Below are 15688 nucleotides of genomic sequence, written 5' to 3' on the forward strand. Positions count from 1 at the left end.
ACTTATCGTGGGATTTCTCTGTTTTAAGGGCGGTGTATTTTCAATAAAAAATAAAAACCCCAAATCTCCCAATTATATCTAAATAAAAATTGTGTGAGCTACAGGCGAAAAAAAGATGTAAATTTAAACCTATGAATCTACCAGTCTTATCAGAATATTATATAAAAATGACCTTTCCTTTCAGAGGATTAGCTCTTTTCCGTTAAATGTTTTTTTTTTTTTTCAATCATTAATAAGAAAAAATTTCAATAGCATTGAATGCAATCAGTTAATATCATGAGAATGTAATCAGTTAATGTCATGAGCTCTTTCTTTCTCAATATGAAAAAAAGGTTTTTATTCGTTTCTCAGTGACCAAAAAACTGCACGTTTAGAATGAATGCGTTTGCAATCATTACTTTTGCAAAGTTAATATGCTTTCTCATGCAAAACCAGAGTAATTTGATTTTAATTCCAAATATTTACTTATAATTTATATATTTAAAAAAAATATCAAACAAGTTTTTTTTTTGTAAACAACAATTTTATTGACTATTTACAAATTGACGATGAGTATAAGCAACCCATGCGAAGTGCATGGCGTGTTTTTTTTAAGTGACAGGAAAGGGGGTATGGGGGTGTCTATGACAGGGTTTAGTGACCAGACAGCGGCGTGTGCTCTTTTCTGCAACCTATGTACAGGTATCAATGTCCTAAAACAAAACAGAGAAAAATTAAGGCCAGCAGTCAAGGTCTTAAAAGCGATGTATCATCGAAACGATTGATTATAACTATCCATAACTCTAATTAATGAATTCCAATTTTATTTTCAGTTTCTCTGGGCTACAACGTTGCTCTCACTTACGTAAGATGATGTTCTCCAATTCCTTTGTCTTCATCAGTTAGTTATTTAACCAGAGGTGTTGTTGTTGTTAAACAGCAGAGGGATGAGGAAGAGAAGGACTGTCAAATAAAATTATATAATATATGATCACATAGAACTTCAGTATTCATTGGGACATGTGTATTTACAGAGAAATAACAGAAACTGGTCCGATCAAGCGGTTTTACCTCGCAATTTATAGCAACTGATCAGATCGAAAATTTCCTTAAGAATAGTAGTTCAAACGAAATATATTGCTTGATTCCTTGTAAAGTAACATTAATCGCTACGTATTGGATAATTTAACAAGTTAGATTGACTTACAAAGAAGACCGGCTCCGTTTCCTCCGAAAATTCCATTATTCTGGGTTGTGCCAACACCGGTAAATAACAGAGGGTTGATTGGTGTGGGGGCAATTGGTTGTTCTACAGGTACGGGAACTGCGTATGGGATGTACAGAGCAGTGCTGGAGTGCTTTCCTGACTTTCCGTATCCAGATCCGTGACTTCCGGAACCGTATCCACTGCCGGAACCGTATCCACTGCCGTAACCGCTTGATCCATATCCCCCTCCGTATGATCCATATCCACCTCCGTATGATCCATATCCGGATGAGTATCCCCCTCCGTACATCCCGTATCCACCGTCGTAGCTAGAGTATCCAGATGATCCATATCCTGAAGCCAGGGTGGTGGCAACACCCATAGCAAGGACCAGAGCAAGCACGGAGAAAACGGATCGCTTCATCTGGAGAGAAGGAAAACAGTTATTAAGTTAGCAACTATCAACTTATGATGGGTTCACCAACCAAACATTATGGTATATCTGAGAATTGACTGTAACTACCAAATTAGGTAAAAAAAAAAAAAAAGATGAACGAATAAACATAACAAATGAACCGCTTTGAGATGCTATGGCATATCACGCATGGTCATGCACTATTTCAGGTTTGGAACAATTTATGCATGTACAAATGTCCATCTTTGATTTTAAAAAATCGTAAACGTTCGTCATAAATCTTTTTAAGCAGAAAATTTAAAAAAAAATTAAAGTGAAATGTTTTTTTTTGGTGTAAAATGTACTGGAGATGAGTAAATACTAACCTTCACAGTCAAAGGCGTTCTGCAAGGATTCTCAGTTCCCCCACTGCTATTTATACTAGACTTACACGTAATTCAAATCCGGAAAAAAGTCATGACCTTTTTGTCACCTTGCAAGTAACAGGAGCCAGTGTTTCCAGATCGTGGGAGCCTCTTGTCGAAATTCACCTCAACATTGTGTAACACGCGCATAAGTTTGTGCAGGGGTGACGCGGGGTGCGTTCAGATTTCCTAAATGACACGGAACCATCCGTTGGCCTCGGGAGACGGTCTTACGCAATGTGTATGTTTATCTTGTGTTTATTGGTCTTTATGTAATTCACCCTACCCCGCTTATCTTTGAAATTTACTTATATAAATTTCCATAAAAAATCTTCCGTTTTTTCTTTGTTGTTTGTTTTTAGAGCTGTTAAATTGTATCTTGGGCATCTAATGTTTTACAGTTAGTATGGTTGTAATAAAAGTTGCGAAATGATAATGCCTGTCAAAAATTATATCTTGAGAGAATTGCTTGTTCTCTTGCTTATATTAATGATTAATTTGTAAAAAAAAATAATAATAAACTCCAGATAAGTTTGGCTACGGACTTTTGAGATTTACCGTTTACTTAAAAAAATGTTTTGGGTTATTTTTTTCTTTTAATTTATTGTCTTAGACTTTCATGTAATAGATATACCCCTTTTTCTTGGTCTCTGGTCGTTTATAAAGTTCCGAATGGTTCTCACTGCTCTTACAGCCACAGTATTGAACCAAAACGCATTAAAATATACTTTTTATAAAGTATTCAGAGAGAACACGAATGATAAAAAGTACAAATGAATGCATTGATGTTAGTTTTAATTGAATTTGATTAAAATCTAATTAATGAATCCAATCAATAAATTCAACATAAATTTTGATTTATTTTTAAATTTCATTTTATAATTATTAACAACGATTATTTTTTGTGAACACTTTTTATGTGCATACAGGTTGTGTTTATTAGTTTATGTTTTTGTACTTCAAATTCACCGATTGAATGAAAATAAAGATGAAGAAACACCAGATTAAAAAAACAACTTTATTTTATGATATACTTCATAACAATGCAAAACAAATAAAACAATAGTACAGTACAGGTAATTATCTGAAGAAAGTAAACCATATTAGAAAGAGTGATGAAGAAAGAGAGAAGGTGGATATATGGAGAGAGAGAGAGAGAGAGAGAGAGAGAGAGAGAGAGAGAGAGAGAGAGAGAGAGAGGGGGGGGGGGTCAATACAGCACAGTAAATATAATACCAAATATTTCAGGAGAAAAAAACATAAGAATAAAATAACACATGAAACATACAAATAAAATTTGTGTACAAATTTATCACAGCTCTTTGCACAATACAAAACTTTTTGTTCTGCATAAAACTATTTACAGGCATACACAAAAATGACATGTACTAGATAAGAAACTATATTTAAATGTAAAAGTAAGCATAAAGTAGCTGTAAATAAATATCAGGGAGAATGCAAGAATACACAATAAAGATTTTCAAATTTCTGAACACAAAATATCATGAACTTTTAACAATAAAGGTATGATTCTAAAACAATGCTACTGTCAAAAATAAGTTCAGTGATGTTAACAGGCATCACTTTATTTTCCATGTCATTTAAAAATATGTAAGTAATTTGAGCTGCTGTTTAAAAAAAATGTGCTTATGTCGACTCTGCTAGAAATTTTCTCTTTAATATTATAAATACGATTATAACCGAACATCCAAATTCTAGGAGAAGAAACATATCTTTTAATGAAGAAATATACGGTAATATGAAGTAGTAAATATGATATCTGGACAACAAAATTGTAGTTTGATCAAGTTTACTTTAGATTCTGTAAAAACGGGTTTCTCTTATAAATTTGAACAGAAATACATTAATTTTATATAAAACTTTTCTAAATACTAGCTGGTATTTAATATAGAGATATTTGACCTTGTCATGAATAATCCCCAACACAACAATGATTTCAACAATCAATGTCTACAACAATTAAGAAGCCATCATCAATAATAACCAACCTCATAAAGTATAACTCAATACTGAACAAAGATGGACGAATTAAAAAAAATATAAACAACTAAGTTAAGACAGGTCATGGAAATACTAAACAACCTGTACTGAAAAGTAAAATATCGCTTCCAGCTTTTCATTTACAAGTTTCAATGTATTATTTGATTATGAGGCGAATCTACAAACATAAAGTGAAGTCACTATACATGTGAATACAGTAATGAAAATATTTCTCAAACATGATAATAGATAAACAGTGTTTATATTTCAATGAATGACAAATATGTCATTTTTTAAAATGAGAAAATGAAAATTGATCTTACAATGTAGAAATAGATAACATCTGCACATAAAAATGAATCTATGTCTTAACAACATTTAGATCAAACTGGACGGATACCCATATTGTCATAAAAAAGGATTTAATCATTAAAACAATTTGTTTTTTACCCATGCCTTAATTCTTTACTTCAGAGCATTCCATTTTTATCAAACAATGTAATGCAAACAAAGAAAATCCTTTAATATTACTCATCTAGAAACAAAATGTTTCATAAATATAAATTCATAGGTAAATGTAGTATCAGCAAACCAATTTTATCTTTTAAAACAACAAATCTGAAAAAATTGATTCAGATAATTTTCATAAAAATTTAAAGTACTATCAGAACTCACTTTTACACACATTATCTTTATATTCAAAACCGGTGTTTTGTTCAATAAGGCAACTACATGCATATATAATACATATACATGCAGTATATAATGTTCAATCTTTTCACAATTTTCATCAAATGATGGCTTTGATCCTTAAATAAATACATCCTACATTCTTTTATAATTTAATGTTAAAAAAGAAGAAGAAACAGGACACTAATACTTTAATGGCATGGCTATTCATATTGTCAAATTAAATCAATGCCAGCACCAACTAATTTGACAATTTCCTGACCTGCATACATGTACCTGTACATGGCTTCAATAACTACAATGTAACAAAAAATTTTTAAAATACATGTACCATATTCTTAAAATATATGAACTCTAAATTAAATAGGAACACAATCCAAATCAAAAAAGGAAAATCAAAATTCCTTTTTTTTGACCCTGTTTTTCATATCTGCATCCATATACACCCCTTTTTGCCAAAAATAGAGAGGTTTAGCAGACCAACGTGTACGTGTACTTGTACGTGTAGGTTACAAGTTAGAACTACGCGTACCAGCTCAATTACTTTTCTTGTTTAGCAGTTGTAACGTGTACTTGTACGTGTAAATGTTTTAATGTAATTATGGATATCCTCTCCTACTAAGCTGAGAATGTTGGTTATAAACGAAAAGTAGGAATTCTGCATGTGTTAATTTTATTAAACATCATTTATTATATATGCACATTTTTATTTATCGCAAATTAATAAGATAACGGAGCCACTGCATGTTTTGGAGGAAGAGATGCGTGAAATAAAACTCCAATAACATATTAAATGCTAATGAAAATTTATGTTGGTAGATATCAGTATTCGCACTGAATATTCAGGCTTAAGAAAAGTTAACATATTTATTAAAATTAATAGACAACAGGGAAACAGAGGCTACAAGTTCGACCTTACGGGTACTTTGCAATTTACACGTATGTTCATTCGGGTACATACGTGTAGAAATTCGTCATTACACAAACTGATGACGTAATGCACATATTTTCCGTTCTACACGTACACGTACGCGTACACGTTGGTTTGCTAAACCTCTCTATTAAGCCTTTACAAGTCAAAGTTTATGGAATTTTTGCTGCATCATTGACATTTAAATGCATTACAAAGATATTTAAAATGAGTAACGTTCCTCTTATTCTTATAAAAACTTATGAAGCATCAGAGGAACGTTCCTCTTTACCTAAACTAAAATCTCTACATTTCATATGAGGAACGTTCCTCTTTTCACTTCAACAGAAATCTGCACAAAGAATCTGAGGAACGTTCCATTTTTCACTTTTAATTTAGTTAAAAAGCAACAAAACATTAGTTTTGTTTGCTGAATACCATGACTACCATACAACAAATGTAATCAACCTACAATGGCTGTCAGTTAATGACCTACAAATTCATTAATGACCTTGAACTTTGGTAGTCATTTACTTCATAACCTTGACCTAAATAGACGTTAAAATCTTCAATTTCTTTTGAGCTCTAAAAGAAAGTATGTCTTATAAATGAGTTACTTCACTTCATAATTCATTTGACCCTAAATCTCACATTGATTAATTAAACAGTGCATGAATGAAAATCATGATTCATGAACGTATAGAATTATTTTTCCTTCAAAAATGAAAAAAAAGGGAGTACATATCTATTTTTAAAAAAACAACATGACTATTTAATTAAACAAAAGCAGGCTTTGTTCATTCCAACCCAAAGCCCTCCGCATTCTGTACAGCATGAATCAGCTTCACTCTCATTGTTTTCTTGTTTTTGTAAGCGGGTAGGACCAACATATTGAAACAAGTGTGAGACATTGGCAACCTGAAAAATATATAAAGAAAATTAAAATTTTTAAATTTTTTTTTAAACACTTTTTCATATCAATCCATTCACAAACATGATGGGCTTTATAACATCAAAGTGTAAGAATAACTATAACAAACAGAGAAAAACTAATGAGTCTGAATACTGTAAATTCCTTATTTTCCACAGGTACTTAATTCAGTGATTCCATCATTTTGGATCAAATCGCGGGAATATAAAATCGGGAACATTGAATATTTATCCTAATTATTTTAGTTCTTAACTCCAATAAAAATAAAAGAGAGATTTTAAAATCTGCGAGGGGGGCTTCTCGCGATTTTACGCGGATATTAATTCCTCGCGTTTAATAAGGAATCTACAGTATAAAATCTCTCCGCAAAATGATTCGTAAAATGGTAGATTGATTTTTTGATTAAAGGGTGTCAAGAACTATGCTGATCGAAACATAAAATTGGAGTCCAAAACATAAACCAATACTAGATAGATACTTGTATATCAGGTATTGGTTAAAGTAAGTAGGTTTTTTCTATAATCTTATCTTCTCTTCTCATCTCATATTTTGAAATAACCAATTTAGAGGAAATCATATTTCAGCCTGCTGTTTCTTTTCAGCTTTTTCAAATACACACTAATATCTTATACATGTATAAACAAATACTCATATAAAGCTTAGCTTCAAATGGGATAGTTAAATCCATCATTACACCCTTAATATCAGCTGAAAAGGGAGATCCCACTGAATATTGCTAGTACTTGTTTTAATGTTAGTTAACGTAGATATTTATACTTACAGATCTGTACCACCAACACGGGAAATCTTAAATGTCATCTCGGACATTCCACCAACAGGAATACGATCACTTCCTGTCGTGAACAGCAGAAGACGTTTCTGTAACTCATTGGGTAATGACAACACAACGTCCCAAAAATTCCTACAAAACCATATACAGTGTCATCAAGGACTGATCAAGTAGAAAGTAGTCTTAAGAGTAGTTTATTTGGAGATGTTGGGAATTGTCATTATGCAGTCATTATCTTAAAAGCTGGGCCTGTTCATCAGAGCAGGTGCTTGTGAACATTTACCAGAATTCCCCTACATTCCTGTGTAAAACAAATGTTTGTGAGTGCACATTCTGGTAAAAAAGCCTTTGATGGACAATTTCGTCAAAGAAATTTTAGCCAGGAATAAAGTTCCAAGACTACCATTGTATTAAATTTTCAACAAATCACAATACAGGTATATCAAAACGTCTGCAAAAAGAAATTATTTTGTGGATATTCTAGTAAACTGTAAGAGTAGAAAGTAATTTTTTTAACAAGTTTATCTGGAATCAATCTACCGGTAATTAAAATTAGATGATAGATCTGCTCGCTTACTCCCCACACAAATGTTTGTGTATCGAGTAAGCGAGCTGATCTAACATCTAATTTCAATTAGATTGATCTAAAATGAACAATTATGTTTAAAATTGTCACAAAACAAGGGGGATAGCTGCTGTAGGTATTGGCTATAGCGTCAGGCTTACTTTATGACCTGGTCCTGAGGACTGTATCCATCATATGTCGTCACTTTCCTCAACTCATTCATGTCCAGGATTGGGTTTCCACACACCAGCATCTCCACCTCCTGGGGCCTCAGCATCTAGAGAGGGAACCAAAAAAAGGCCATACATTAAAGATACTGTCAAGTGTAATTGAATGAAAATGATTTTAATGAGAGATGATTGGAGGAGGGGTTTGAAAGAAATCATCATAACTCTGCCAACTCACTGACAGTTCTATACTAGGATGGACAGAATAGAAACTTAGAAATTTCTGTAGTTAGTCAGTTTCTAAATTGCTAATGTTTAAATGAAAGAAATTTAATTGTATTTTATTAAAAATGTAGCAGAGCTATAGTACCAAAACGTTTTACAATGATAAAGCTTTAAGGTATTCAATGTATGATGAAGGGATATTGAACAATTTTGAATCATTTTAAACTAGTTAAATATGTATTGCTAGATAACTATAAAAGTGAAATAAACCAAATTCACAAGACAGACAACATATAACGAGCTGGTCATTTTGCACTTTAAAATTTTTTAAAAGAGGTATCTCCCCTTGATGAAAAAAGAAAATTTCACTTCGTCAAAATATCTGTGGTAAATGATTCATTTTATTTCATATTTAAATAAAGAGAAAGTTTATGCATGTATAAACCAAAAGAGTTTTAGGAATTTTAAGTTACTTTTTACAATATTTTAATAAAACATACATTGCCCATAGACTTCAATGCAAAATTCAAGGTGTAATTAGTTGGACCATAATCAAAATTTTGAAAATCCCTTTGGTGGAGTATTTTTATTTGATAACACCTTCAAAATGATATCATGATTAAGAATATCGGACCATTCATTTATAAGGTACAAAATGTGGTCGTTATACATCGAATACCTTAACAGTTACATGTGTACATGTATTAATTATGTATTCTCATGGTATGATTATCTCTCTTTATATCTTCATATACACTGATCTTTATCCCCAAGTCAGCAAGATTTTTAAATAGGACATATGTATTACTAGCTTTGTACATCAGTACAGGGACTTACAATAAGAGCATTGGAGGCACAGACACTGTGAAATCCATGATAGAAGGCCTGGAACTGATGATAAATTGACTTGTTCAGGATCCAGTCCACGTAAAGCTGCACATACTCTGTACAGTACAAAACAAAATTAAAGTGAGAATATCATTAAAATTGAATGTACATTTACCATGAGGATAGGTAAAATGCATAAATATGAATATGTTTTAAAAGTTAAATCAGTTTTGATTTACCTAAGAGCAAACACATACCATTAAGAAATGTAAGAAAATATATATGTCCTGATTTGATTAGTAGAATATACCTTTTCTGTTTTCATTTGTAACAGGAATGTTTGATCCATTCGGTTTGAGATCCACAGTTTTCATCACACCAAACTCTGTCACAGACACCTGTGTATTACAATTTCAAATTAACTATTAAGTTTTACATGTGCATTCACCAGTAAGTCAAGCTAGGGCTTATCTACTTACTGGTTTTCAATTATTTTGTGTCTGCCTGATAAAATATCCCAAAATTATACTGGCTAAACATTTTCTGTAAAATTTCTTGTACCATTCTGACACTAACCTGAAAACTTAACCCAAAGTCATCTTCAACATCCCCATCATAATCCAAAAGGTTTTGAAGACCGTTTGCTACATCCTGAGAGAGAAAATGAAATCCTTTTAAAAATCAACATAATCCTTTAGCAATGCTACCTGATCAGTCCAATGAGGGTAGCATCAATATCAAAGACCCTTTCATGGTTAACTGCAGTAAATAAATGCTCTTTTGGAGGGCAAATTGATAAAGTTTTTGTTTGTAGATAATTAAACAGTTGATGTAAAGTCATATTTCACTGAGCTCTGCCAATTTGCCCTGCAAAAGCATTCAAACATGTCTTCCGCTCAGTTTTATCAAATCCAAACCAACCTTTTTAAACTAATGTGAGCAATGTGATATCAAGATAAAGCAAAGATTTGATTTTTATTGAATATTGTGGAATCATTAGAATTCACGGTGGCATAATTTTCAAGGTATTCTTGGTAGCCCCTCCCCAGTAATTTACATTCTCGATGAAAGAACATTTAGAAAGAGTTATCTCTCTTACTGAAACTTAAAACCAATGCATCCAACAAACTTATATCACCACTAATAAGCAAAAAACCCACAATCCTCGAAAATTGGCCCAGACACATTTAAATGATTCCACAGTAATTAATATTCAAGAGTAAATTAATGCTAACAATGCTAACTCACCGGTTGAACAGTTTTGAGGTCATTGATGTTCATCGTTGTCATGCCAACCATGGCTTGTGGGTTGTTGTAAGGCACAACTGCAGGACTGAGAAGTTTCTTGAAACAACACGCAGGGAAGTGAATGTCTAGAATAATACTGTTGTACACCGCTAGGCCCATCAACTGAAGCCCTTATTAAGGAATGTCCCAAAAGGAGAGCAACAAAACACTGAACTTCTAGATCATCACAAATTCTCCTCCCCTTTCTTTGAACATTTTTTTTTAAACTTCTGATTCACTGTATAGAGTTTTAAAAATGTGTATAAGATTGTATATGCCATGAGTAGAATTTCATTGTTAGGGTACATAACTACATATAGCCTAAAAATAACCGAGACCACCCCGGCCTCTTACATGTACACTTTAAATACACTGTAACGGTAAATGAATGTGAAGTACTAAATAGTATTATACAGCATATCATAGTTTGATCTGTGGAGAAACAGTTCCTTGTAGCTAGGTCATCTTAAATATTTACTGCATGGAGCAGAATTCTTAAAAGGCGGTAAACTAATTACGGCGATGGAGACATGCGTCTTGCCAGGGATTGCTAATTTGAAATGTCACAGAGACAGAGTAATGATCTCTTCCTCTAATCCTTTGGATAATAAGACCAGAGACAACAGGCAGGTGTAGACAATTCTTCTAATGAAGATAAATACTTGCACTTTGTTTAACATATCATGATGAATATTAAGAAGTGATAGATAATTGTACATGGAAGGATACCACCCCGACCAGGTTAAACTCTTGATAGCTCTCGCAATGAGCCGAACTAAACCAGTGGACACCCGCCCTCTTGTCATACGTAAACATTCCTGCAAAATAAATTGAGAATTGACAGAATCTAAATTAATAGATGAATTAGGTTATCATTAGATATGGTCTAATGAGGTGCTTGTACTATAGATTTATCATGTTCCATAAAATTTCTCAGTTTGTGGATTTTGAAGGGTTTCATATTACCTTATCAATTAAGAGTCTTTTATGAATATTGATTAATAAATTAATCTGAAAAACTCATTCAAAAAAAATATCTTATTACAAAAACACGCTCTCTTAAGCCTGTTGAGAGTCTTAGCTAGAGAAAAAAAGATCCTGAAAAGAAAAAAAACACTATGGATTTATGAAATATGACCTTGAACTAACCATAGTCTGAGTGGAAAATTTGTCTGATCAGAAGAAGGAACCACTCCTTCGTAAGCCCACCCATGTCCAACCCTGGTTCGCCAGCAAACGTGACCTTCAACTTCTTCTTGAGGTCATGTTGTTTGCGAGCGATCTCGTTAAGTGAGTCTGAGACAAGGTGAGACCGCCTCACAGTAAGGTTCAGGAACAACATCCCAACATCTGGCATCTGCCTTCGTTGTACTTTAGCAACAAGACTTCTCTGTGGAATAAATCACAATCAAGTAAAAAAATACACAATGTGACCCTTTAAACAAAGAAAAGTCTGAATTGTCTGTGATGGATACACAGTTACAGTCTCAAATCACAATTAGCTAATTATGATACCTTAATTAGAATCACAGCACATGACTTAAAAATATTTCTTTTATAGTCTGGTAATATGACTTCCTATACTGTAGTGATATCATACTACTATAGTATATTACATATATAGTATATTATATTATAGTATATACTTAGTATATAATACTAAGAAGTTATTATAAAAGAAAAGGATCTAAATCTTACCATACAAAAAAAATATTATAGATGTCAAGTGTCTGTGATGGAAATTGATATATCAATTAATGTTCAAGATATCAAACTATGACTGTATATAGGTTGTTCTTAATTAGCGGCCGTCGTGAGGTGGTCATTTAAATGATATGAAAGTAAGAAGTAGCAGTGCATTTCTGCAGAGCTATCATGAGGAAGTATTGTTTTCCTATACCTTTATTAGGAGCTTGATCTTCATTTTTAGGAGAGTATTATAACGGTACATGTAATTTAAGTATTCAAATTATAAATGGCCACAACCATCCAGCCCTTGTAAAACGAAGAATTAATCAGTAATTATTGGTATTGGTGTTTCTTTTGTATTTAAAAAAAAAAAAATTGAAATACTAGTAAACAAAATTCAGCAAATCAGGCAATTTTTTTTTTTTACATTAAAGTGCATTATGTATTGAGTACAGGTCAGGATAAGCATGTTGGTGTTTTGAATCATTTATCACCACGTAAGTATGTTTTTACACTTTTGTGTTTTTTGTGTGTGTTATATTTGACTTATTCTAATTCTCAATAATAATTTATTCTTTTTTTATGGTTATATTTCCAAAATTGTATTTTCTTCTGTTCAGCTAGCTAACTAGGAAAAAAAAGTGTTCCACTTTATGATCTGCATTTAGCTGTGGTTGAATGTACTTCAATTGCACTATAAGCCTTGTTGAAATGTGACTTGAAATTGTCCCTCTAACCTTTAATAATGCAATGATATTTACCCTGGCCATAATGATCATCTGCTGCTCGCTGTCTCGCTGTAATATGTTTCGTTTGGCGTTGATGCTCAGAATAAATGGATACTGACAAAAAGAAAACCTGAAATGAAGGAATCAAAATTATTATAGTAGTGTGTATAACCTCTGCAGAAAAGAAGGGGTGAGAGATTTTTTACAAATTAATACTCAATTATGGTAATTATTGTGGTGTTCTTATATTACACTGAAATGAAGAATATGTTCTGACTTCAAAATTTTATTAGTCAACTTCAGGAAAAAAGTTCATAAACCCGCATATCTACCTTTCTATTTTGAGACATAGCAAATATATATTGTTTGATGCTGTTTCTTGTTAACCAAAAAGTTTTGATTTAATATTGGACCTTATTTGGCCAATATATCATTACAAAGCATCAAAGAAATCAAATCTAAAATTTGAGAAACACGTCATATCTCCTTTCACTTACTAGATTTTAACCTTAAATAAAAGAAATGTATATGATTAAGTACCCAGCACATGAACTTGGATTCTGCCATGTGTAATACTCAGCCATTAGATCCAGGTGGTCCAGGGTGGGGTTATAGAACTCAGAATATTGCACTATTGTGGGACTAGTCAAATTGTTGGCAGCATCTGAGGAAAAAGAGGTATATCTATCAGGTTTTATTGTGTGTTTTCAATAACACTACATATACTATCAACAAACATCTATAATTTAATGTGCCTGGACTTCATAAATGCAAGCCCACTTTTAACAAATCCTCAGCTGCCCCTGAAATTTAATAATATAACCTTAATTGCAAAAATGTCGCTGCAAATCAGTTTATATTTAGTAAATTGCATGATAAATTTGTCACAAACTTTTTTATTTCAATTCATAACATTTTGTCCTTGTGATGATAACACCTACCATTTTCTATGTAACATGTAAATTATCTAATTTAGAATTAAAAGTAATTTGTGAATTCTGTCAATTGTTGTAATAGTACTTTATTTTTATCTATATATATATGTAGATACATGTACAACATCTGAGCAGGTATTGGTACAAAAAATATAACTATAAGATAATAGCATGTTTTTGTACAGCTAATTTCTACATGTAAAACAAAATAACTTTCGCCAATAGTCCTCAATCTAGTAAAAAACATATTTATGAAACCAAACCAATTTCACCAATGGTGATCTTTGCCATTTAAATACCAAGTAGCTGGTGCTAACAAGCACTCATACAGTCGTAACCATTTCATCGGTCTATGTGATATTGTTCACGTACATGTCACATAATTATTTTAAAAAAAGTTAAAATGATGCTTGCTTCAACTGAAAAATTCATCAATAATAAAAAGGCATATGTGCATCAACTGTTGATTTCGAACTGTGAGCCAATGGATGCATGGCTAACAACAAAAAAGTCCTAAACCATACTAGATGGACACAACTGGCCAATTTATTGTCCATGCATGGTCTAGTGTTAAGATGGCTTTATAATGTCTAACAAATAAAGATTACTTGTGTACTATCATTACTACAGCAGTCTTAATGTTCAGTTTGTGAACATTTTCTTTTAAATGTTCAAGAGAGAACAAAAAACAGCATACTGATCACCTCCATTCAGAATGACAGGCAAGATGCTAATTGATTGTCTCTGAATAAGAGCCACCTCTTCAGGAATAGGTTTTGTTATTGGTGATTATCAGCAAAAGAAATTGGCAGTGTGGTTTTGAATTAAAGCATGCAGGAGAAAAAATCAATTTTCTTAAGGGGATGGAATCACTATGCACAAAAAAAAAATCAAATCTTGTTTCCAATATAAATCACTGACGCATTTATCGAGTTAGAATAGCTGAGAAATATGCTGGTATTTTGATCAACTCCTATCAAGTTAACATCCTCCTTAATTAATGTGGCTTAAGAATATCAACAATTTACCCATCCTATAAATATTTAAAAGATTTTCTTAACCTGTAATATACTATTATTAAAAAAAGAAAAATTCCACATCTTACATTTTAAATTGAAAATTTTTAATATCTTTCTATATCTTGATACAGGCCTTTCTTCTCAGAGAGAATGAACAGTCTAAAAATAGCAATGACCATCCATCCCTTTTTAATCATGCTTATTTTAAACCTGCACTCAACAAATTAACGAATTGACAAGCTTGACTCACTGAGAAGAGCAAGGACCTTGGTGGCGCTTGGGATCCACCAGGTACACTTGGCCATTGGGGGTAGATCCTGAGGCTTCGGGGGGAACAGGCGCACAGAGATAAAGTTATGGAGCCTCTTTATGATCCGCTGAAAAACTTGCTTTTTTAACCTATAAAAATGGTTTAGAGAAATTTAAATATAACGAATAAATTTTGACATTACAGTAGAAATCTATGCTATGAATTAATAAACAGTATACATTCACAATTTGCGATAGCCATATGAAAGCTTGCCATGGTGTTTTAAGTTCATGCTACTTAGTGTAAGAAATATACTGCAGATAGTACCAGAATATCTTAATCATGACATTGAAATGACAAGGTTCTCTGGAGAGAGAGAGAGAGAGAGAGAGAGAGAGAGAGAGAGAGAGAGAGAGAGAGAACAAACCACTTAACTTAAGAATTACTTAAAGAAGTGTTTAAAATAGTTTAATAGACAAGTAACAATAGATTCATGTAGATTTGCAGGTAAATGACTTTACGTGTATTACTCATATTTTTTCATGACACATGTATTTAACAATTCTTTAAAATAAGCATATACATGCATGAAGTGCAGATAACCACTAACTGGTTTGATTAAATCCAAATGCATGAAATAGATGTGTGCATACAAAACTTTTATAATT

The 15688-nt window shown here is 32.3% G+C and overlaps 2 protein-coding genes across 3 annotated transcripts in view; both read right to left on the reverse strand.

Moving 5' to 3' along the window:
• Window positions 1–648: 648 nt before the first annotated feature.
• LOC128179415 (glycine-rich protein-like) lies at window positions 649–2437 on the reverse strand. Its single transcript, XM_052846828.1, has 4 exons — window positions 1967–2437; window positions 1187–1610; window positions 845–942; window positions 649–692 (listed from the first exon to the last, which is right to left on the reverse strand). Exons 2-3 carry the CDS (start codon window positions 1608–1610, stop codon window positions 890–892), a joined length of 477 nt encoding a protein of 158 aa, XP_052702788.1. The 5' UTR covers window positions 1967–2437; the 3' UTR covers window positions 649–692; window positions 845–889.
• Window positions 2438–5764: 3327 nt separating this feature from the next.
• The window catches only part of LOC128179413 (probable E3 ubiquitin-protein ligase HECTD2), a 34127-nt gene continuing 24203 nt past the window's right edge, over window positions 5765–15688 (reverse strand). For both annotated transcript variants that reach the window (XM_052846823.1, XM_052846821.1), the window contains 12 exons: window positions 15021–15169; window positions 13357–13480; window positions 12850–12946; window positions 11549–11789; window positions 11129–11217; window positions 10361–10522; window positions 9689–9763; window positions 9423–9510; window positions 9122–9228; window positions 8054–8169; window positions 7319–7459; window positions 5765–6524 (listed from right to left, as the gene is read on the reverse strand). In XM_052846823.1, the coding sequence (XP_052702783.1) occupies window positions 6404–6524; window positions 7319–7459; window positions 8054–8169; window positions 9122–9228; window positions 9423–9510; window positions 9689–9763; window positions 10361–10522; window positions 11129–11217; window positions 11549–11789; window positions 12850–12946; window positions 13357–13480; window positions 15021–15169 (1510 nt within the window). In that variant the 3' untranslated portion in view covers window positions 5765–6403. The remainder of the gene's footprint in view (window positions 6525–7318; window positions 7460–8053; window positions 8170–9121; window positions 9229–9422; window positions 9511–9688; window positions 9764–10360; window positions 10523–11128; window positions 11218–11548; window positions 11790–12849; window positions 12947–13356; window positions 13481–15020; window positions 15170–15688) is intronic.

The sequence above is a fragment of the Crassostrea angulata genome, chromosome 4 (genome assembly GCF_025612915.1).
Source record: "Crassostrea angulata isolate pt1a10 chromosome 4, ASM2561291v2, whole genome shotgun sequence".
In the NCBI taxonomy this organism is placed as follows: Eukaryota; Metazoa; Mollusca; class Bivalvia; order Ostreida; family Ostreidae; genus Magallana; species Magallana angulata.

What these genes read in the sequence shown, in the direction of transcription:
- LOC128179415 (XM_052846828.1), bottom strand. Translation starts at nt 1,610, where the DNA reads ATGAAGCGATCCGTTTTCTCCGTGCTTGCTCTGGTCCTTGCTATGGGT. An exon ending in AAACGGAGCCGGTCTTCTTT is followed by an intron (nt 943 to 1,186) that starts GTAAGTCAATCT and finishes TTTATTTGACAG; the next exon opens with TCCTTCTCTTCCTCATCCCT.